Below are 25,137 nucleotides of genomic sequence, written 5' to 3' on the forward strand. Positions count from 1 at the left end.
TTCCTTCCGAGGAGTGGCTGGTGGGTTTGAACTGCCAGCCTTCTGGTTAGCAGTCAAGTGCCTTAGGCACTACGCTACCAGAGCTCCCATACTATAGATAGTAATAGAAAAGTAATTGTTTTCATCTTCAAGTATGCTTACATTGTTGAGGACTTCATGAAATCCTAGGCCGCCCATCATCTTGGTTCCCATTCTAGCAGCTAACTGATACATAAGAGGCAAAAATTTATATGACGGAATCTTCATTCCAACTCTCTACCATTAAAAAAAAAAAAAAGTTAAGAAAGAACGAATTTCAAATATCCTCACATCCAAGCAAACTGTTCTAAGATAATTCTACTACTAGCACAACTGTCTAGTGGTTGTTCATAAAATTTCACCAACTGTATTTTTTTCACTTTTCCTATCTGAAAGCCCTTTTGATGTGCATTCTAGATTGGTTCACTGGCATGTCAAAGTATTTGGTCCTAAGTTAAACTGTATTCAGAACAGCTGGAAACTTGCCACTGCTTGTATGCCAATGAATTCAAGGAAGTAAAATACTGATCTGAGGACTACTGTCATCTTGACTCCTGAGAAGCCAGTGAACAGTAAAATGGAAACAGTACTTTTTCCCTATATGCCAAAAGTAACAGGATTTAGTGTGCATTACAAGCAAAGATTGGTTATACCTTTTTTGAGTCTAATAATTATTTTCATTCAGGAGAACCATTTTACTTTTCAGCTTGAAACTGACTGACAATGTATATTATATAAACATAATTTTAACAGTAGGCATTTTCACTGGACATCCTTGGACTGGAGTTCCTGGGTGGTGCTAAAGGTTAACACAAACCAATTATTTTAACTACTTGGCTGCTAGCTGAAAAGTTAGAGGTTCAAGCCCACTTAGAGATGCCTTGAAAGAAAGGCCTGGTGGTATACTTCCAAAGAAATAGCCATTAAAAACCTAGGGAGCACAATTCTGCTTGGACACATAGGGTTGCCATAAGTTGGAATCAATGGCAACTGGTAAATTGTCACTAAAATAAATTTTCAAACAAATATTTATGAAATTCTGCTCTCTTGACATTTTCTTTAAAAATATTTTTTCCATTTGTAAAAGCAATTCATTGTAAAAATTCCAGAAAAGCAAAAGGGGGTGGGGGAGACACCAGTGATCACAGTATCTTTAACTGCTTTCTACTTCCCCTATTTTAGCATTCTGGGCACTTCCTATGGTAATAACAAAGAAACAGGATGAGAAAGACTTAAATTTTCTCACTTTCAAAAAGCCTGCATAATTGGAGCTTATCAAGTACCCATTAAAATGCTAGTAATATAATCAGCTAACCATCTGCCATACAGTTGATTCCTGACATTGATGGGCTTAAGTTTAATCTTTTAAAGTAAAGTTTAGAATATTGAGTTGAATAAAAAGACTTGCCTTCATCATGGCATTGACTTCAGAAACGCCAGCATTTTCAAGCCAGAGGGAACAAAGTCGGAATACCCACATATCATGCTCCTCTCCACTTAATAAGCAGCTGATGTAATTTTCAACTGCTTTACACAAGAAACGTTTACGATCCTCTTTCAGTGCATGGAGTGCACATTCATCAAGCTCCAGCTCTCGCTGAACTTTTACTGTGTATCTTGCAATGGATAATTAAACACAAAACCCATCAAATTTTATAGAATAACAAAATCACATATGATATACAACATAAAAGAAAATTCAGATGTCTACCCAATACTGGATTACCCAATGAGCAAGGTAAGCACGACTTACTTATGCTCACTTACTAATCTGTGGTGAACAATTTCACATTTTTTCACCATATCAAAGCTTCTGCTTCTAGGTATGGCTGGCATTTGTCTCTCTGCCAAGCCCACAGGACTTTCCTGCAGAATCAAAGCCTCTTTTCAAATTTACACTCCTTGACAGGGACAGAGTACCCAATAAGCAAGGTAAGCATATGCTTACTTGTGCTTATTTACTAATCTACAGTGAATAATTGTTACTTTGCTTACCTTGCTTATTGGGTAATCCACCCCTGTGCCCACCTCAGGAGGAAAAGGAAGCTCTAAGAGATTATACAGGCAACAAATTTACTTTTGCCTTTATTGTCCAATTCATAAGCTATCCTGGTGAATCAGGACAAAGTGGACTCTAATCAAACTATTTAGTTAACTTTCTCTCTACTTACATTAAAAATACAGACCAAAGGAAGGTTTGAATAGAGAGATCAATCACATCAAAATAGTTAATTTTTCTGTATTTAATTTCAACATCTCTTTTGAACTCTGATAGCAATTAATAAACCAAAACAAACAAAACCCCAAAGCTAACATCTATATATTCTACAATGAATTTAGAACCAGGGCATAAATTTTTCAGAAAACAGCACAGGTCAAAGTCTTACTGATAGTAGTTTTGATTAGGCATTGTACAGCTAAGGCAATGCATATACTCATGCCAAGGTTTACTAATCTAAACTGTAAGTCAACTCCCATACATATACACTCCGTTAACTGGTGAACATAAAAAATTGTCCCTTTTAGACACTTAGTTACCTGTTGGTTTGAATTTTATGTTCCCTAAGGAGGCCTACTTCCTCTTTGGCCCTTTTCAGAAGAGCCTGCTTGTTTTCAAATTCTGATGATTTCATGTAATTTTCAATTCTCTGGTACTGAGTATCTGAGAAACGTGCTAATGAGAGAAATGCCTTCATTTTTCCATTTCTGAGTTCATCACTGTTTCCTCCATCATAACTTCCAATAACTTGTACTGCCTTCAAGAAAACACAAACCATTTATATTTTACTTACAAATAAAATCTTAGTATTTACAAATACTAAATAGATCTGACTATAAAGAATCACTCAGATGAAGGTTATAGCCATACTAAAGTTTTATATAACTGTGTGTATGTATACATATATATGTATAAGCTCAATTGTATGAATTAGTGTTTTTTCAATGACTTTAGCAGTGAAAAAATACCCAAAAAGTCAGTAACTGTAAAGACCTGTACAAATACAAAGGGCTCTTTCAAATTTTTTTTCTTTAAATTTTTTCATGCTATTGAGAATATACACAGCAAAATACATACCCAATTCAACGATTTCTACATGTACAACATTCTTCAAGTTTTGCAACCATTTTCACCCTCTTTTTCTGAGTTGTTCCTCCTCATTAACAAGCTCATTGCCCTATAAGGTTCCTAATTCATCTTTTCAGTTGCTGTTGTGCATCTGAACCCATATAAATAATTCTTCAAAGAGGATGATTCTCAGGCAGACGTTTTTTAGCTTTTAGTTAAGCTAAACTCCTGTTTGGCCAAGAAGACTTCAGGGGACATTTTTGGTTTAAGGTTTTAAGACTATCTCAGGGCAAGAGCTTTTTCAATTCAAAGACAATCATATGCTTTTCTTATTACACTACTTAGTGTAACAGCCATTTCCAAAAATAGTTAAACTACAGGTGTAAGAGGGAGAAAAAGGAAAGTAGAAGGGGGATGAAGTATTAAAGTTTTATGCCTTACTTGTCTATAGGGCGATTGGGGTACAAATGAACAGCAAGGCTAATTTATACATTCCTTAATCAGCTATTTTTGTGTATGAATAAATGGAGAAGTTATCAGAAACAACGTGTGAAAGTGGTGGGGATAGGGAGGAACAAGGATACACACTCGATCTAATTTTCAAAATGTGCCCCTTCTTTAGTAGCATTCTATTTCATTCATTCAAATAGTATTTGGCAAATGAAACCATACTTTTATTTGCTTTTGAAATACAGTTAGTGTTAGGTAAAGATCAAGTATATTCATACTAAACAACTATCTCAAAGGCTGCTCCAAAATCTTACCTTTTCTAGGTAAGTCTGCATGATGACTGCAGGGTTTTCTAAGCAAGTTTCTGCTAACCAATTACCACAAACCCTCAAACATTCTGTGTACAGCAGTTTTAGGGTGGTTTCATTCTGTATAAGAGAAGTAAAATTTTAAAATATAATTCATTATCATTGCTATACAAAAATGTCCTTAAAGTAGGAAAAAAGCAGGTTAAAAATGTTTTCTCGTCATCTGCTCTCACCATATAACTACTTAAATTTTTCCAAGTGTGCAAGTTTATGAAATAATCATCTTTTATTGTTGTTATTATTATTGGAGCTGCTTACATTTATTGAGTACTTATATATACCAAGATCTTTCTAATGACTTTATGCACATTGACTCATTTAATCCTAACAAGAACTCTATGAAATGACTACACTGTCATCCCCAAGTCACAGATTAGTAAACTTAGGTACAAAGAAGACAGGTAACTCTAGTCAGCTTGATCCCAGGGTCTATGCTGTTAAGCAATACTTAAGCATCATATCCCATTGGCTCTAAGTGGTTTGGTATAATGAAGAATTCTTTAATAAAGTAAGTCAGGCAAATGCCCAAAATGCAGAAGTAAAGTAATCTGATATTCACCAAACAGGTGTAAGTAAGAGGAATACCATGGCGGCCAAACCTTTGGACGTGCCATTATGCCTGAAAATGCCACTACTTTGTCCATTGTATGCTGGTGACAGAACTAAAGTGGCTATAAATGTTTGTAATAACTAATAGGTAATATTAGGGAAACTATTTAACATGACATTTTCAAAGGCTTGACAATCTAATTACCCTTTCTTCCTTTTTTTAACTTTTGTCCTCTAAAGTACTTCAAAAACCAAACCAAACTCACTTCTGTCGACTTGGATCCTACTCATAGCGACCCCTCCTTGGGTTTCCGAGGCGGTATCACTACGGAAGTAGACTGCCCAACCTTTCTTCTGAGGAGTGGCTGGTGGGTTTGAACTGCCAGCCTTCTGGTTAGCAGTCAAATGCCTTAGGCACTATGCTACCAGAGCTCCTGCTCATGTACTTACTCTTCCATTTTTTTTCTTTGCCATGCCAAATTTATAGCAGCTGTTTTATATTTTATGTTTCCCACGTACTGTCCTTGAATTCTACAGAAAATTTTAAATGCTGAACATTGGGATAAATTAAACAAATCTTCCACAAGACAGACATATTGCTGTGAATAGGAAAATGGGTGCTTTCTAAACTTTTTTTTTTTATAAATATTAATTTTCAAGACTCCTTTTTACACCTTGTCCATGGATCAGAAATTCCAAGCCTTTAATATGCAGAAGCATAGAAATATTTCTCTACAGCAGTGAAACACAAACTTAGTCAATTAAAAAGGTAACCTCAGTACAACTGGCATCCAACTTCTTGATCATTTGCTTGAGAATACTCAGGGCAAGACTCTGTTCCTTTTTCGCCCAGAATACTTGTGCTTCCTCCAGCTGCCACTCAGAGACTCCACAGCTAGATGAAGTATACTGTTTAATTTGAAATATTGCCCTTTCAGGGAGCTAAAATGAAAATGACATATGGGAGTAAATAGTATTACTATCACTACTATGAAAAATAATGAAAATACTACTAACTACTGTTCCCTAAGCACTTACTATTTTTCAGGAACTATGTTAAGTACCTCTCTGCCTGCCTTCCAACCCCAACCCTTATGTCTGTCTATCTGTCTCACACATGCACACTATGTAGTATCGCTGAATTATTATCAGTATAGTTCAGTTAGGTATCTTCTCATTTTACTTTGGCCAAGGCTTAAGCCCTTGTCTGTCTTAACTCTAAAACAGGAAACCTTAAACAATTACGTTATACAATATTTTAATGGTGATCTTTGCCTCTCAGTGGAATTTCTTTTTAACTCATGCTTTCTGTTTTCTGAATGAAAAAAGTAAAGTCAAGAAGTGAGATGACATAGTTTTAAATCCTAGTACCTGAGTGTTCTTGAAAGTTCGGGCCAGTACAGAGAGTTCTACAAGGTGCTTGGTGAGAATATCTTTAAAAAATTCTCTTTGAGAGTTTTCCATTTCCTTTTCCATCAGCATCTCCAAAATGACTGTGCGCAGAGCCATGATAGGCTCCTGAAAACTAAAATCACTATCCTTGAGAAGCTGGGAGTGTTTCTGCCATTTAACATATACTTCAGAGAGTTGCCTATCCGTGATTGATCTGAAAGCCAAGTCATAAGTTCACGTGAGCAAGAAAAACGAAAAATAAAATAATAATGCTATCATGTGGATTTTTAAACTTAAAATACAATACAAAGGAATTTTTAAAGTAACAAGACTGGACACTAATATGGACCAAATTTTAGAAAACTACAAAACTACAAAATGCTATGTGTTACGTGGTCTGACCTCTGAGAATCAGTAAAAGGCCATGGACAATGAACATTTTGAAGATTTCCTTAAAATACTCTTTGATTTTATAAAAAGCAGCTCTCCTAAGTAAGTTTTCTTCTAAAGTAAGAATACATTTTTACAAGACAGGCCTATCATAAAGGATGCCTACAACCCTTACCCCTAGTCCTGCTTTAAAGTTCCTATGTTAGAGAGGACATGTTGGCAAAAAAAAAAAAAAAAGAAGAACTCATTAATTACCTGTGCCCATCAGGCACACAGGAAGACTCTGCATAATTGCAGTGTCAAAGAAATGATAATCCAGTGAAGGAAAAGCTGGCAACTGGGAAAGGTTTAATTTTACCAACATTATTTACTAAAGGAAGAGAAAATGCATATTGTACAATTAATTATATGAATAGTATGCCTCTCTGATATTCAAACTAACCATTTACTAAGCAAGCAATACTATCAAACCTTTCAGGACTACTGTGTTGAGAGAAATCAAGAAGCAAGGAAACTGAAGAAGATAAGAAAGTAACGACTAAAAAAGGAAACCAAAGCACTTTTAATTTCTTGACAGAGAGGAACCAGTAACACAAATTCTTAAGAAAAAAGCATTAATTCCTCCACAAATGATCCGACAGCAGGCATTCTTAAACTTTTTAGTTTGATGAATGTTTTACACTCTTAAAAAGTGTTGAATATCCTAAAGAACTGTTGTGATCTGGCATATTAGAAATTAAAAGAAAAACTTAAGATTTACTAATTCATTTAAAAACATAATAAATCTGCTATATATATCACAAATAACATCTTTTACAAAAAATAACCATATTTCCCCAAGCAAAATAAAATTCAGTGTGAAGAATGGCATTGTTTTATATATTTGCAAATCTCTTTAAAGTCTGGCTTAACAGAAACTAGCTAGATTCTCATCTCTGCTCTGCGTTCAGTCTGCTGTGAAAGGATGATCTGTGAAAGGATGATCTGGTTGAAATATATTAAGAAAGTCTAGCCTCACACAGATATGTTGCTGGAAATAGGAGGAACTTATAGCCTTTTCAAATAATTATAAATATTCTTCTCTGACACGTCACCAAAACTCCATTGTACCCGATAAGAGGTTTAAAAAAAAGTAACATCTTAGAATTATAAAGATAATTTCATGGGCCCTCTGAATGGATCTTGGCCTTCCCCACTACCCAGAAATCCCAAGAGAGAACTTTGAGAAGTGCTGCCCTAGAATATAAGCATTTGTTTACCAGTTCATCAAACTTTCCCTCTGCTTCTCTTCCGTATTATTTCCCCACTCAAGAAAGAGCTGACATTTTTAGTCTTTAGGGATTTCTTGAGGAATTCTATCACTTTTTGTATGAAATCTTTTTTCAAAGGAAAAATTCCTGGATTTCTGGTAGTAAGAACTGCCAATGCAATTATCAATGAAAGTGGAAAACACATCAATGGCTTGTCTTCTATTATATAATTTTGAAAAAAAAAACCCCACCAAATTTCTGACTCCAAAACTTCTTTCACCTTCTTACTTCCAAAGCATACACCAAGATTTATTTTTGTATAAAGGTATGGTGTTCTGAGTAATTTATATCCTTTTCTTTCTCTTATACTAATAGTGACTCAGAATAGCAGAAATAAAAGGGTCCCTAGAAATCTTTAAATATAAATCTCTCATTTTAGAAATGAAGAAAATGAGGCCCCAAAACTTGAAGTGACTTTTCTCAAACTCAGAAAGTGAGAACTTAGATCCATAACTTAACTGAATTACTGTTCTGACTCATTTTCCTTTATCACGGGATCTCTTTCTTCCACCTTTAAAACAGGCAATCTCCCCTAAACATCTACTCCAAATTCACGGATACTCACTTAATAAACACACACTGAATGCGTTAAAACACTTACCTATCAGTCATCAGGAAAAGTAACGGGAATACAATGATATAACAAGAGAATGAGCCTAATTTTTAGGGAATTTTTGGTTAAGCATGGAAGAATATACATAATATAACATAAATGCAATATGGAAAACACAATGGGGTACAATGTGCTATGGCATAAAACATGAGGGTAGGACATGAAAAAAGGTGCAATGAAGCTGAACTTTAGAAACACATTTTTATAATTAACTTTTTTAAAAATGTTTCTTTTACAGAAAAAGAGCACAGATCACTAAGCTAATCAACTTTTTTTTGATTGAAGAAGTGATAGATGGTTTCTACATAGTTTTTCAAGTTACTATCACAAGAGGAAAGGTGCACTTTAGGATTATAAAGTTGTATAGGTCACACACCTTGAGAAAAGCTCCCCAATGTTTTCCAGCTCTCCAATGGCTTGCAATCTGCTAAGGGCAGGGTAGAGTGAATACACAGACTCAAAGCTGCCCTTACACAATTCTTCTACTTCTTTTACTCTAGTGGCAGAAAAGGCAATGAAAGCAAAGAAAAGATTTTCAGGGAGATCAAAGTTCAAATTTGTTCTTAAAAAGCAGTCATTTTAGGCTTTGCTGTTGATCTAAAAACACCTAACATTCACAAACCTTAGTATAAATCAATAGAAACAAAACAGGCTTTGGAGTCATACAGACCTAGATCTAAATTCCAGTTCTGCCATTTACTGGCTGTTTAACTTTGAGCACATTACTAGATTTCTCTGGGCCTAAGTTTTTTCACTTTCAGAGTTATTTTGAAGATCAGCAAATACATAAGGGAAGAACTTAAGAGTGGTTTGTTATTGTTGTTGTTATGTGCCGTGGAGTTGGACCTGACTCATAGTGGCCCCTCTTTGGATTTTCGAGGCAGTATCACTATGGAAGTAGATTGCCCAACCTTCCTTCCGAGGAGTGGCTGGTGGGTTTGAACCGCCAGCCTTCTTGCTAGCAGTCAAATGCCTTAGGCACTAAGCTATGGCTAGCACATAATAAACACCTGAATGGTAGCAAACATTGTTTCAGCAACAAAGTATAGGATTTATTAGGTCAGGACCTACTGATAAATAAACAAACAAAAAAGTTCCATTTGATTAACCATTTATAGTTAAGTATTTCCTTACATATTATTCATTTGTACCTCAGAATGAGCCTCTTATGTACTGATGATGAGCCACCATTTTATAGATTAGAACACTAATGTTAAGAGAAGTAAATGTCATACAACTTTTAAATAGAGGAGACAAGATGAAAATTCTCAGGATACTGGCCCAAGTAGAATGGAGGAGTGAGGATCCTCAAGACTTTTTTGAGAACTCAAGGTTGGAAAATTGACTTTAAGTCCCAAATGGCATTTTTTTTGCATTCCTCTTCAATGCAAATTTTTATGCTAAAATTGTTCATCAAGTTTTATGAAAAGAAAACTCAACATCAGATGCTAAAATACATTGTACTTTGACATTTTACAGTACCTGGCATATTTGAGACTTTCATAAAACGTGGAAAACTCTCTGTCTCTTAGAGATTGCAGAGCATTATACAATGATTCGTGGTAACTGGTTCTTTCTATTCTTTTGCTGTGAAATAATTTTTAAAAAAGTATTGAAAAACAGAGAATCCTAACATATACATATATACATACCAAAATGTAAACTAAAATTAAGATATCTCCATTTTTTAAAACATATTTCTAGAAACACTGGTAAGAAATTCAAAAGAATTTTGTGGGTCATAAATTCTGGAAGCAGAAAACAAGGAAATTTCTCAGATGTTTTGATTGGTCCTAAATATGGTATATTCTTATTTATTTATTCAATGGACACCTACTGTATGCCAGGTACTATGAATAAGGTGCAAGATTAAGGGGATCCATTAGTTGACAAATTGATCAGGTCCCCACTCACTGAGTTTATCTTCTGGTTTGGATAAGATGAACAATGAATGGAAAAAAATGTATCAGATTAAAACAATGAACATGCAGAGAATTAAAAGAGGATAACAAAACAGAACAATTGGGTGGCTATTTTAGAATGAGAGATCAGGAAGAGTCTCTCTGAATAATGACATTTTTAAACTTTAGCTTGAATGACTAAGAGTCAACCACATAGTAACTGGACAAAAAAGTAGAGGATACATGTAAGGCCTTTAGTTAGGAATAGTTTGGCCTAATTAAAAAATCAGAGCGAAGGCCTGTATAGCTGAAACATAGCAGGCAAACAGAAGAATGGTATATTATGACTTACAGAGGTAAGCAGGAAGCAGCTCATAGAGTAAAATGTTTTATAAATCTAAGAGAGTATCTCTAACTTACTGCAATTTAATAGTTTGAAATCTGAACAATATTCTGATTAACAAGAATTTTTTCCTATAAGGTAATTAAGCATACAATTAAATATGATTTAATTTTTTAGTGTTTATACCACCCAAAAACTTTACATAAATATGAAATCCTTTGTTAGACTAGGTGTTTGGCTTTTCATTCAGAAAATTTGGGGACCTTACACATTATCTTCCTGTGTCACCTTTTTATTTTTATTTTTAAGAGAAGTTATTTAATAAATAAAGATAAGCAATCCTTTATGTACCATCAACCAATAAAGTTCACTCTAACTAAAATATTTGCATCAGGGAGTGGAAAGGGCAATGCCTATACTTTTCTTTGGATTCTTCAGTCCAACAAACAGTAAATGAGACCATTCCCATAAGGAGAGTACCTTTTATGTTTCTATTTTCAAAAATATCTTGGGGGTAGAGTAGAGTTTCCCTAATGGAGGAAGAGTGTGAAATTGAAGTTGAGGTGTGTCAACTGCTTATTGCTGTGCTTTTAGCCTTATCTGTGCCTTGCAGCATCTATAATAGATAAAAACACGGTACCTGTGGCATTCATGGAACAAGATAAAAAGTTTATCATGTACAACTAGGGAAGAAAGGGGCCACGAAACAAATTTCAGATTTTTTTCTTACTTGACAGAATTGCAGTGGTCCCACTGCATATTCCTCCATGCTGCTTGGTAATGAAGTTCCTGTAGTTCATCACACCACTCTTTGTTTTCATGATCTAATCCTTTTAAATAGGTGGAAAGAACATGGCAGAGTCCCAAATTCTGCAAGGCCTGAGCAGAAGTTGAAAAAAAAAAGGTTGGTTCAAAGGACTAACGGACCATGTGACCTCCAGCATCCATGACTCTGAGACCAGAAAACTAGACAGTGCCTGGCTACCACTGCTGACCACTCTGAAAGGGACTGCATTAGAAGATTCTAGACAGAATGGAAGAAAGATGTAGAACAAAACTCAGAATCAAAAAGAATACCAGGCTTACTGCTCTGATAGAAACTGATAGAACCCTCAAGAGTATGGCCTTTAAACACCTTTCAGGCCTGGAAGTAAATTTACCCCCATAGCTCAACTTTTAGCCAACAATAGACAGGCCTACAAAGTGAACAATTATACTAGGGAGGTATGCAATCCTTAGAACAATCAACCACAGGAGATGAAAAGGTCAGCATTTGCCTATGGATAAAGCTCAGCGGGCAGGAAGGGATAGGAAAGAAGGTCGAATGGAAATGATAAACACAAGGAAGAAGTGGGAAGAGTGCTGTTACACTATGGGGACTGCATTCATTGTCATGAAACGTACATGAATTATTAAACAGAAAATGAATTTGCTCTGAAACTTTCACCCAAATCACAATGTTGTTGTTGTTATGTGCCATCGAGTCGGATCCAACTCACAGTGACCTCTCCTTGGGTTTCCAAGGCAGTATCACTATGGAAGTAGATTGCCCCATCTTCCTTCTGAGGACTGGCTGGTGGGTTTGAACCGCCAGCCTTCTGGTTAGCAGTCAAGTGCCTTAGGCACTATGCTACCAGAGCTCCCCCAAATCACAATAAAAAGTTAAATAAATAAATAAATAAAAAGACAAGGAAGGTAAGAATGATTACACAACTCGAAGAATGTAATCAATGTCACTAAATTATACATGAAGAAACTGTTGAATGTTTACAACAGTTTCAACAGAAACTGGTGTATGTTTTGCTGTGTATATTCTCAACAACAAAATAAATTAAAAATTTTTTAAAATTGATAAACAAGGTAAGTTATCAAAAAATATTAAAAGAAAACTAAAGAAATGAAAACCAGCAACCAAACATACAAAGTAACTGAATGCAAACTACAAAAAACAGAACTAAACTTTCCAGGGGAAGCACTCGGCACATACTTGATATACTGTAAATTAAAGAACTGTCATCTACTGTTAGCTAATAAGATTGTGATCAACAAATCTATAACCTCTCTTAGGCCAATATCCTGTCCAACTTTCTTGTGCATCTTGCTGAGCCAATGCCTAAAAAGCAGGTTACTCCTAGTGTCTTCCCTAGGGATTATCTGGCTGTGTAAATATTCCACTGACAAACTGAAACAATCTCAGCAGCATACTAATAATGACTTTACAAAAGCAGGGAAAAAAGGTACCTGAATTATTCCTGCTTGGCGGGTGGAAGAAGTGATTGCTGTCTCAAGGTCGTATGTTACTAGGGCTTTCCCCCACATTGCTTCATGTTCATATGTTCGTATTCTAGAAGATGTAAAAAATATCTTTGAGTTCTATATGCATTAATTCCCCCATATAAAGAAATCCCTCATATAAAGAATTACTAAATCATTATCTTGAAAGATGTAATTTACCTAGTAAGCGGTTGTAACATTTTCCCTCCACCACAACCATACAGGCTATCCGGCTCTCCTATGCTTCTATAGATTTCTAAGAGAAGATCCTGAAACACAGAAACAACAAAAATTGGAGGGGATAATACAACATTTTATAATCTTCAACAAACTTGAAATGCTGTAACTACCAATATATAACTCCTAACTCTAAATGTTAAGTTATAGAAGTAGAAGATAATATTGAAATGTATTCTAAAGAACTGCATCAGCAGCAACCTAAACAGACTGAACCCAGGCAAGAGACTGATTATGGCCTACCTGTGAGGAATGGCTCACAATTTCATGAACTAGGTAAGAGATAAACACCAGCCTATCTTAGGAGCTCTGGTAGCACAGTGGCTAAGCACTTGACTGCTAACCAGAAGGCTGGCAGTTCAAACCCACCAGCCACTCCTCGGAAGGAAGATGGGGCAATCTACTTCCGTAGTGATACTGCCTTGGAAACCGAAGGAGGGGTCGCTGAGTCGAGTCTGACTTGACGGCACACAACAACAACATCAGGTTCTTATCACATGCAAAATAATCACTAAAAAAATAAAAACTATCCTGGCCACAGCTAAAACTGCAAAAGAGAAGATGAAGATCTACAAACTCAGACTGAAAAACTGAATTTGGTAGAAATAAAGATCATCAGAAAACTCAAAATTGTGTTATGTTATAATTAGTAAAATGTGATATGGATAAAGGAGTAGTTGGGCTTGATGACTCAAATTATTTAAAAAATTTACCCAAGAAAAAATTCTGTTTAAAATAATTTCCATAAAATAAAAATAATAAAAAAGGAAAGTAAAAAAAAATTAAAAATGGTATTCCACAGAAAATCGATCAAGCAATTTAACTGTCTTAATGTGCTTGGCTATTTTAGAAATAGTTTATACATACAATTCATTGATACTGGCATACTATAATTCTAATTAAAATGTTTCTATCTGTGAAATCAAGCCCTCAAGGTTGGAACATCCATATCTAAGCCTAGTATAGTGACTACTGGAGAAGATCCTCCAAAAAGTCAGTTTATAAAGGAAGACTACAAAAAGCTAAAAAGAGAAGTAGGAATCTCAGGAGAGTGGGATCAAAGGTAAATAGGACATATTTCAAGAAAGGCATGATCACTGGTGTTGAGTGTTAACGAAATGTTAGGAAGAGGAACGACAGGAGAACACCAGACTTAGCAACATGAAGTTTAGAGATGGTGTCATTAGCAAGAGCTATTTCAGGGGTGGGAGTAGGAGAGAAAATGGAGACTGCAAATATAAACTACACTTTCATGAGCTTTGGCTATGAAGAGAGGGAAGAGAGAGGCTGACACCCAAGAGCAGGCATAGGGAAGAGTGAAAGAATTTTGTGAGAAGAGGAATGTTTTTAATGGGAGATGTTTGGAAGAATATACATGAGAGGGAGTATGACATAATAAAAAATGTTTAGGAGAAAGAGTAGATAAAAACAAAGCACAGGAAAGACTAGCCTTAGATGTAAGGAGAAACGTCTTTCCTACTTTTAACAAAAGGGAATCAAGTTAGAATGGCAGCAGATGCAGGGACATTTCTGTATGACAGTGCGACATGGTATAACTTCCTATCTTATAGTTTCTATCCTCTCCAAGAAGTAGGAGGCAAGCTGAAAGCAAAGGCAGAGAAAATGTTCAGAAGTTTAAGTATAGCGAAGAAGCTGAAATTGTTACTGTAGAGGAATGAGATAACTAAAGGAATTTGGTAAGAATGCCAGATATTGTGTAGGCCAATTTGAGACTGTTGTTGTTAGGTGGCTTCAACTCAATAGTGACCCTATGTACAGAACCAAACACTGCACAGTTCTAAGCCATCTTCATAATCCTCGCTATGCTTTCAATCCTTTTTTGAGATTAGATACTAAGAAATTTCTAGCAGAAGTGACCTGTCCTGAGGTGCGACAGATAGTAAACGGGTAAACAATTATTTAATTATAAATTACAAGTACTATAAAGAAAATGAACAGGGTGCTATGGCAGAAAAATACAGTATAATCTCAACCTATGAGATAGTTGGTTTTACTTCCACCTTTCAGATGAAGGAACTCGAGGTTGGAAAGATGCAGTTAATTTGTGCAAGGTTATACAACTAAGAGGCAGAGTCGAGATTAGAACTCAGGACTGTCTACTCCAAGGTCTACCTTCAAACCATGCATGCATTTATATGTATGACACTCTTATCAAATATGTAACTTCAGTTTTAAAATCAAATGACATTGACATAGTATTAAACAACAGTATTTATTATCTTAAACAACTGGGTCTCTAATATTTACCTGTAAACTTATTCCAGTTTCTTCTTTACTTTTTTCACTCAAACTAGAAATAGTTGTACTCTGGCTTCCTTCTTCAAATGTCATACTCCTGTTTGTCACAAAATCACCTCTTTTAATGAGAACATACTATTTGAAGCTTGTGAAGTCATACACTATAGACTTTGAAAGAAAAAACTAATGAAGGTCACAGAATGAAGCATTTATATTTTAAAAACAGTACTATTTAGACCTACGATAGAAAATAAATTTGTAACTGTCAATTATTTGAATGAGAAATGCATAATAACAATCTTCTATATATGGCAAGGCTGTATGATAAAATATACACCAAGTGACAGGCCTGTTTTAGAATACAACAGATTATTTCCTCCCCCTCTCTCCAAATCAATTCCTAAAGGTTTTTCAGTGGTTTTATCTGAAGTTCAACTCATTAATAATCACAAACAAACAAATTAAGATCACCATTTAACCAGACAGTTTTGGGGTAAAAATTCCAATACTAAGTGTTAAGGAAGTGGAAGAGCAGGATCCACTTATTTCAAGATTATAAAATTAGTTAAGTGACAGAGTGAGGATTAGAACTCAGATTTGTCTACCTCAAGGTCTAACCTATAAATCATGCATTTATAAATATATATTCGGTCCCATTTGTAATTGTGTTGTGAGGTGCCATCGAGTCGCCTCTGACTCATGGTAACCTAACCCTAGGTCCTGTGCCAGCCCCACGATAGTTGCTATACTTGAGCCCATCGTTGCAGCCACTGTGTCGATCCTTCTTGTTGAGGGCCTTCCCCTTTTTCGCTGACCCTCCACTTTACCAACATGATATCCTTTTTCAGGGAATGGTCCCTTCTGACAACATGACCAAAGTAGGTGTGATGAAGTCTGGCCGTTCTTGCTTCCAAGGAGCATTATGGCTGCACTTCTTCCAGAACCGATTTGTTCATTCTTCTGGCAATCCATGGTACTTTCAGTATTCTTTGCCAACATCACAACTCAATAGCATCAACTCTTCTTCGGTCTTCTTTATTTACTGTCTAGATTTCACATGAGCCTATTGAAAATAACATAGTTTGGGTTAGGAGTACCTTAGTCTTCAAAGAAAAATCTTTGCTCTTCAGCACTTTAAAGAGGTCTTTGGCAGCGATCTGCCCAGTGCAATACATCATCTGATTTCTTGACTGCTGCTTCCATTGGCGTTGATTGTGGAACCAAGTTATATGAAATCTTTGACAACTTCAATCTTTTTTCCATTTATTGTGATGCTGCTTATTGGTCCAGTTGTTAGGATTTTCATTTTCTTTAATGTTGAAGTGTAATCCACTGCGGACTGCAGTCTTCAATATTCATCAGTAAGTGCTTAAGTCATCTTGTGTCATTTGGTTATTGCAGGCTGTTAATGAGTCTTCTTCCAATCTTGATGCCCTATTCTTCTTCATGTAGTCCAGCTTCTTGCATTATTTGCTCAGTATACAGATTGAACAAGTATGGTGAAAGGATACAACCCTGACACACTCCCTGACTGATTTTAAACTATGCAGTATCCCCTCGTTCTGATCAAATGACGGCCTCCTGGTCTATGTAGATAAGCACAATTAAGTGTTCTGAAATTACCATTCCTCTCAATGCTGTCTACAATTAGTTATGATTCACATAGTCCAATGCTTTTGAATAGTCAATAAAACATAAGTAAACAGTCCTATAAGTAACATCAATTCTACAATCACGTGATAGCTATTACCAAAACCAAACTCACTGCCATCCAGTCACCTCTGACTCATAGTGACCCTCATTGGGTTTCTGAGGTGAACAAATCTTTACAGAAGTAGACTTTGAAAAGATAGGGAAGCAGACTGCCCCAGCTTCTTTCCAAGGAGCACCTGGTGGGTTTACAACCACCAACCTTCTGGTTAGTTAAACGTCTTAGGCAACTTGCCACCAGAGCTCTGTGTGATAGCTATATATTGTCTACAAAATAATAATTCAATGTACAGAATAAATATCATACATGATGTGACTGTATACCATCAAGTCAATTCCAATTCACAGTTGACTCTATTGGACAGAGCAGAATTGCCTCACAGGGCTTCCGAGGTTGTAATGTTTATGGGAGCAGACTGCCAGGTCTTTTCTCTTGTGGAGCTGCTGGGTTTACACCACTGACCTTTTGGTTAGCACCTGAATGCTAAACCATTGTACGATCAGGCTCCTTTCATAAATGATACGGCCTCTGATACTTACATGTATAAACTTAGTCTAGTTTCATTACTTTTTCACTCAACTAGAAATAGCTATATTTTGGCTCTCTTCTTTAAATGTAAGGCTTCCTAGTGAGCCACTTCCTTACCAATTACATTTTCTGAAGAGTATAGAAATTGGTAAAACCACTTTAAAAAATAATATGGGGGAATTTTACCAAACATTCAGTCTCTATGAAGCCAGCATAACCCTGACACTTAAACCAGGCAAACATAATCATAAAAAAAGAAAATTACAGATCCATATCTTTGAGGCATATATATACAAAAATTTTCAACATGGACTTCTGGTAAGATGGAGGAATAGGCAGACAAGCGACATAGACCCTCTTCAACAAAGAAAAGAAAAACCAATGGACAGGGATACAGAAGATAATCTGGAGCCCTAAGCTTTGAAAAGAACTATACAGAAGTGGATACCAACTAGTGGAAAAACCTGAATGAAAACAGTGAGTACAGAGACAGTAGGATCTGCAGACTGTCAGCTATGCTGATGGGACCAACAGCCTGAATATTTCCAAGTAGTGTTGGGACATCAAGAATTGACCAAAAAAGATCAGCCCTGGTCACCAAGGGCTATAGGAACGACTGCACTGGTGGCCTATGACTAGGAAGGGAAACAACAAGGAGGTAGACAACCTGAGCTGGTGACTTTCTGCTGTCCAGAGGGTGCAGCCATTTTGAATATTTAAAGTGACCAAGGGCACAGCCATTTTGAATGTTTACAAGCAGCAGCCATTTTGGATAGTTAAAGTGACCGAGGGTGCAGCCATTTTGAATCTTTACAAGTGGCAAACATTATGGATTTTAAAGTGATAGCATTCTCATTCAGGTTCCAGGGACCTAAGAATAGGCTCTGTTGGCCAAGGTCGGCAGGGACACATGAGAGGCTGACAACAGGAAAGGAGACAGGTGGTAAGTGTATAAGTGCTGTCAATTAGCGAACAGAGGAGCACAGTACTCTGCTTGTGTAGATAACATACAAACAAAACAAAGAAAACAAAAATCATGGGCAAGTCACTCTAAGATACAATCACCAATTAAATATAAACACAAAAAACATCACAATGCCTTGGAGACAACAGGGCATCACAGTCCACACAAAGAAGCAAGATAAAGCAAGAGAAACAAGGGACCAGGATACTGACCCAAAACACATCCCTGAGGAAGACACAGCATTGGAAGTCTCTGATAAGGAATTCAAAAGAATTATATTTAGGTATCTTCAACGAATTGAGAGACAGATCAAGGAAAACAGAGAAAACCCTAGAACAATTTCAAAAGACAATATAAGAACAAAATGACAAAATAAATGAAAAATGAGAAATGATACAAAATCTACACAGAAATCCAGAAGATTAATACTAAATTTTCAGAAACAGATAGGACATTGAATGGGCAAAGGAGCAGAAATGAATCAATGGAAGACAGAATTAGGGAGATTGAAAGAGAATACCTGAACACTTCTTTGGATAGCAATAAATCAGAAAAAAGATCAAAACAAAATTAAGAAAGCCTAAGGGTCATGTGGGATACCATCAAAAGGAATACCCTACATGTAATTGGAATTTCAGAATAGGAAGAGACAAACCACAGAGAAAACTGTCGAAGATTTGTTGGAAGAGAATTTTCCTGGTACGATGAAAAATGAGAATATATCCATTCAGGACGTCCAACAAACCCCAAATAGAATAGAACCCAAAAGAAAATCACCAAGACATATCATCATCAAACTTACCAAAACTAAAGACAAAGAAAGAATCATGAGAGTAACATGGGAAAAACGAAAAGTACCTACAAGGGGCAGCCAATAAGACTAAGCTCAGATTTCTTGACAGAATCCATGTAGGCAAGAAGACAATGGGATGATATATATAAAACCTGAAAAGAGAAAAATCTCCAACCAAGAATTATGTACCCAGCAAAATCGTCCCTTAAATATGATGGTGAACTTAGGACATTTCCAGGTAAGGAGAAATTAAAGGAATTTGTTAAAACTGGACTAACCTTACAAGAGATGCTAAAGGGAGTCCTTTGGACAGAGAAGCAACAACAGCAAACAACAACTGACCATTAACACACATGATGATATAACTCAGAAATCAACCCAGCTATGGAAGTATCTAAAGTAAATAAACCTGTAAGATTGTAAACAGAGAACCAGAGACATCAATCGACAAATGAGGACAACAACAAACCAAAAAGAGGGAAAAAACTGTGTCATTACAGAACTTCTAGATGATAGAGAAGTGAAGACGACGACAAAATAGAATGGACTATTCTAAACTTGGAAAGAAAACTATAAATCACAGGGTAATCTCAAAGAAAAATGATAAACCTTCACATCAAAAAAGAGGACCAGCATAAATATTCAGCATATACTAAAACAACAGCAATGAAGGAAGTGAATACACAATTCATAAACAAAACGAGCTCAGCATAGAAAATCATATGGAAAAAAGAAACCAACACCATGAAAAAGCACATAACAAAAATGATAGCAACAAATTCATATTTGCCGATAATTAAGTATCCGGCAAGGGACTTATCTCTAAGATTTACAGCAGAAGAGTGGATGACCAAACTATGGTACATACACATAATGGAATGCTATGCTGCACTAAAGAATAATGTAGAGTCTGCAAAACACCACATAATATGGATGAACTTGGAGGACATTATGCTGAGTGAAATAAGTCAATCACAGAAGGACAAATATTGTATTAGTTCATTATTGTAAAAAGTCAAGGAAAGTTTATATATGGAAGAAAGTTTCTTTGTTGGTTACCAGAGTTGGGAGCGTAGAGAGGGTACACTGAAAAAAAAAAAAAAAAAAAAAAAACCCATGTCACTTTAGTTCTGTGTATTTCAGTGTACACAAATTATATTTCAATAAAATGCATTAAAAAAAAGAATTCTAGTCAGCAAAATTCAGCAACATATCAAAAAACTACACCGTGATCAAATGGGATTCATATCAGGATTAGAAAGGTGGTTCAACATTAGAAAATCAATCAATGTAATCCACCACATAAATAAAACAAGGGAAAAGGACCACATGATTGTATCAATTGATGCAGAAAAGGCATTGATAAAATTCAATACTCTTTCCTGATAAAATCTCTCAGCAAAATAGGAATAGAAAGGAAATCCCTCAACACAATCAAGGGCATATGGGCAAAACCAACATCCAACATTATACTCAGTGGAGAAAAACGGAGAGCCTTCCCTTTGAGAACGAGATAAGGATGCCCATTATTACCACTCTTATTCAATATACTATTTGAAGTCCTTGTGACAGTAATAAGGAAAGAAAGAGAAATAAAAAGTATCTAAATCAGAAAGGAAGTAGTGAAACTATCTCTATTTGCAGATAACATGGTCCTAAACATAGAAGACCCTAAGAATTCCACAAAAAAACTGCTACAACTAATAGAAGAATTCAGCAATGTGGCAGGGTACAATTATCAACACACAAAATTCAGCTGAATTCCTTTACACTAAAAAAGAGTACTTTGAAAAGGAAATTAGGAAAACAATACCATTTAAAATAGCCCTCAAAACAGTAAATACCTAGTAACTAATCTAACCAAGGATATAAAATACTTATACAATGAAGATTATAAAATACTACCAGAAGAGACTAAAAGACACCTACAAAAATGGAAAGACATCCTATGCTCATGAATTAGAAGACTTAATAGAGTGTAAATGTCAATTCTACCTAAAGTGATCTGCAGATACAATGCAATCCTGATAAAAATCTCAACAACTTTCTTTACTGAAATGGAAAAGCTAATAATCAACTTCATATGGAAAGGATTGAGATCCCAAATAGGCAAAGCAATATTTAAGGAAAAGAACAAAACAGGAGGCCTTCCTGGTATCAAAATATACTATACAGCTACCGTATCAATATAGCCCAGAAAAATGAAACAGGATCCATACTTCACATTAGACACACAAATTAACTCAAAATGGATCAAAGACCTAAAAGTTAAAAGCAAAACTATAAAATTCTGGGAGAAAACAATGGGTGGGACCTAAAAACAGGGTAACAAACATAACAAATACATGAATAAAAGATAAAAGAGAAAAAAGAGAGCTCATAAAAATTGAAAACTTATGCTCAGGGGCCAAGATGGCAGCTTAGTCAGACATACCATGCTGTTCTTCTGCAAAGACCTGAGAAACCAAGTGATACAAATGTAGATGAGATTCTGGAACCCTGAGTGGCTAATGGAAGGATAAAGAATAGAAACATACACACAACGGAAGAAAAAAGGGAAAAAATATCATGAACAAGGAGTGATATACGGAGCACAGGTACTCTGCTAGCCATTGCGGCTCATTGTGGTCATCTTTAGACAAAGCCTGTAGCGACCCTAGCAGAGAAGCATAGGAAGGGAAATTCACAGCATTCCCAATAAGAGACAGAGAAACTGTGTAAACACACCTGGAAGGAAGCAAGGTGAGCAGAATAGGATCCATATCTCAGGAAGGAAGGCAAAAGTCCATGGCATCCACAGGAGAAAGGAACCAGGATCCACAGTTAGTTATACTCATGAATGGCAGTCCCTGACCAAAGGTGGGTGGTGTACATAACACAATAGATCCAGAGTGGTAATGGCAGTTCCTCCACCTGACAAGACTCCAGGCTACACAGTCTCCTCACACTTGGTTGAGGGCAGGCCTATGAGTCCATGTGACTGCCACCTACCCCTTAAGACCCAGTGAGCAGAAACAATTGTGCTATGTGCTCAGCTGCCTGCCACCCACCCAACAGACTTGGCAACAGCAGTGTCTGTGTTTCCCTGAGCTTCACCATTCACATCCTACCCCATGACCTTGGGAATAACAGTAACTACACCTGCTTGCACACTTGCCTGTCCAGTCCTGCATATTTGCCTACATGTCACTCACTCACCTTGACCCAGTGGGAGGCAGCAAGCACATGCCTGTGTGCTAGTCCACCCACTACCCACTCTTTCGGCCCAAGAGGGAGTGCCTGTGCCAGCACACACCTGCCACAAGCTACCCACCCACCAAACCCAGTGAGTGGTTATGACAATGCTCCCATGAGCTCGCCAATCACCCTGACTGGGCTAGGCAGAGTGTGTGTTCCCATGTTCTACCCAGTCTACCATCCACTCCCACCTGCCAAACATGAGGGGTGGAGAAAGCTCCCACCTCACCCCCACTCCACCAAACTGAACAGCAGTGAAGAGCATATTCCCACACACTTACATATATACCACCAAGCCCCACCTGCTGACCTGGAAAGTAGAAGAGAAACCGCTTCTGTGGTCCTGTGTGCCTGCTACTCCTACCACTTCTTCTGCCCTGCATACTTGGTGAGCAACACTGACTGCTCCTGCACCAATGGAACAACAACTTGCTCAGCCCACACTCAGCCACTCTGCACAATCAGCGAACAGAGAATCGCGCTCACACTGCCACTAGACTAGAAACCATCATAACATACTCACTCTACTTGCCCAGATATATCAAAACAATAAAAAAAAAAAAAAAAAAATCAGGACGAAGCAAATAAACATTTAATTAATCAGTAAATAAAATAATACCTTAATGCTTTGGAAACAACAGACCATACAGTCCAAGCCAAGACCAAAATAAAGGGCCAGAAAACCTTCCTGAGAAAGAAATGGGAAGAGAACTACCTGACTAGGAATTCATAAGATTTATATATAGGACCTCCAAGAGATCAAGGAAAAAATAAAAGAAACACAGATAAAGCTGAGGAAAACAGAGACATACTCTAGAAAATTTCAGGAAAACAATACAAAAACAAACTGGCAAAATAAACAGACAATTGGAAACCATACAAAACAGCAACTAGAAATTCAGATTAACAATAAAATTTCAGAAGTAGACAGCTCAATGGAATGACCAAAAAAAAAACCCCAAACTCACTGCTGTCAAGTCATTTACTGACTCATACCGACTCCTCCTTGGGTTTCTGAGGTGGTATTCTCTACGAAAGTAGATTGCCCAACTTTCCTTCTGAGGAGTGGCTGGTGAGTTTGAACCATCAGCCTTCTGGTTAGCAGTCAAATGCCTTAGGCACTATGCCACAAGAGCTCTTAATGAAATGACAAAGGAGTAGAATTAAAGCAACAGAAGAGACAATCAGTGAAATAGAGGACTAATTCCTAGATACTTATTCATTTGAGGAACAATCAGAAAAAAAGGTGAAGAAAAATGAAGGAAGCGTAAGAGTTATTTGGGCCATATTGAGAAGAATAATGTACGTTTGGGAATCCAGAACAGGAGGAGATTTAAAAAAAAAAAAAAAAAAGCACAAAGATAATTTTTGAAGATTTTCTGGCAGAAAACTTTGCTAATATCATGAAAGACAAAAAGATATTTATCCAAGAAGTTCAATGAACACCATATAGGATAGATCCCAAAAGAAACTCACAAAGATATACAGCATAATCAAACTTTCCAAAACCAAAGATAAAGAACTATGAAAGTAGCTCAGGAAAACAAAATGTTATCTACAATGGGGAAACTACAAGACCAAACTCCGATTTCTTGGTAGAAACCAAGCAGGCAAGAGGGTAATGGGATGACATAGATAACACATTGAAAGTAAAAAACTGCCAACCAAGAATTACATATTTCCAGCAAAATTCTCTCTGAAATATGATGGTGAAACCTGGACATTTCCAGATAAATAGAAATTAAGGCATTTGTAATAAACAGATTAACCTTACAAGAAATATCAAGGGGAGTCCTTCAGATAAAAACCAACAGCCTTAGACAACAATCTGAGATTAAGACAAATGACAGCATCAGCCAGATACTAACTCTGATGAACAATTCTCAAAATAAAAGTTAAGACTGAAAATAGTAATTTGTAAATGACAACTTCAGAACAAAAAGGGGGAATAAATGGTGTAGTTATGGAACTCAAGGCTCTCTCAAGAAATAAATGATTTTATTTTTATTAAATTTAGGAAGATTATAGTAAATTTCAGGTTCACCACAAAGAAAATTAACAAGCCTACTCATCAAAATAAAAAAGAAAATTATAAAGACTCAGTAAACACAAAATCAACAACAATTAAGGAAATGAAAACCTACAGGCAAAAAGAACCCAGCACAGAAAATTAAGCAGAGTAAAGAAACCATCAACACCATAAAGAAAAAAAAGCATAACAAATGACAACAGTAAATTCATACCTATCTATAATCATACTGAATATAAGTGATTTAAATACATCAGTCAAGAGACAGAGTGGCAGGATAAAAAAAAAAAAATGACCCACCAGTATGCTGTCTATAAGAGACACATCTTAGATATAAAGATATAAATAAGCTAAACAAATCGATGTATGAGAAAAAATGTATGGTGTAAAAAGTAACCAAGAAAGAGCAGGAGTAGCAATATTAATATCTAATAAAACAGACCTACAGGCAAAATCCACCACAAAACAAAAGGAAGAGTATTAAATAATGCTAAAGGAACAATTCATCAAGAGGATAAATATCATATAATATCACCCTAATAAATATCTACACACCTAATGACAGAGCTCCAAAATGTATAAAACAAACTCTAACAGCAATGAAAAGAGAAAAAGACAGTTCTCAATCATTGCAAGACACTTTAAAACACCATTTTAGAGAGTTCCGGCAAGACGGCGGACTAGGCAGAAGGACTGCACAGACG

The 25,137-nt window shown here is 36.2% G+C and overlaps 1 protein-coding gene across 1 annotated transcript in view; it reads right to left on the bottom strand.

The window, feature by feature from the left end:
• ATM (ATM serine/threonine kinase) overlaps window positions 1–25,137 on the bottom strand; it is a 197,133-nt gene that overhangs the window by 41,975 nt on the left and 130,021 nt on the right. The window contains exons 39-50 of the mRNA XM_007936616.1: window positions 15,181–15,268; window positions 12,856–12,944; window positions 12,643–12,745; window positions 11,132–11,280; window positions 9,640–9,744; window positions 8,534–8,653; window positions 5,824–6,058; window positions 5,227–5,394; window positions 3,850–3,963; window positions 2,557–2,774; window positions 1,427–1,634; window positions 142–255 (exon numbers count right to left, since the gene is read on the bottom strand). Coding sequence (XP_007934807.1) covers window positions 142–255; window positions 1,427–1,634; window positions 2,557–2,774; window positions 3,850–3,963; window positions 5,227–5,394; window positions 5,824–6,058; window positions 8,534–8,653; window positions 9,640–9,744; window positions 11,132–11,280; window positions 12,643–12,745; window positions 12,856–12,944; window positions 15,181–15,268 — 1,711 coding nt within the window. The remainder of the gene's footprint in view (window positions 1–141; window positions 256–1,426; window positions 1,635–2,556; window positions 2,775–3,849; window positions 3,964–5,226; window positions 5,395–5,823; window positions 6,059–8,533; window positions 8,654–9,639; window positions 9,745–11,131; window positions 11,281–12,642; window positions 12,746–12,855; window positions 12,945–15,180; window positions 15,269–25,137) is intronic.

The sequence above is a fragment of the Orycteropus afer genome, unplaced genomic scaffold (assembly GCF_000298275.1).
Source record: "Orycteropus afer afer isolate SDZICR_OR568_19922 unplaced genomic scaffold, OryAfe1.0 scaffold00036, whole genome shotgun sequence".
Classification (NCBI taxonomy): domain Eukaryota; kingdom Metazoa; phylum Chordata; class Mammalia; order Tubulidentata; family Orycteropodidae; genus Orycteropus; species Orycteropus afer.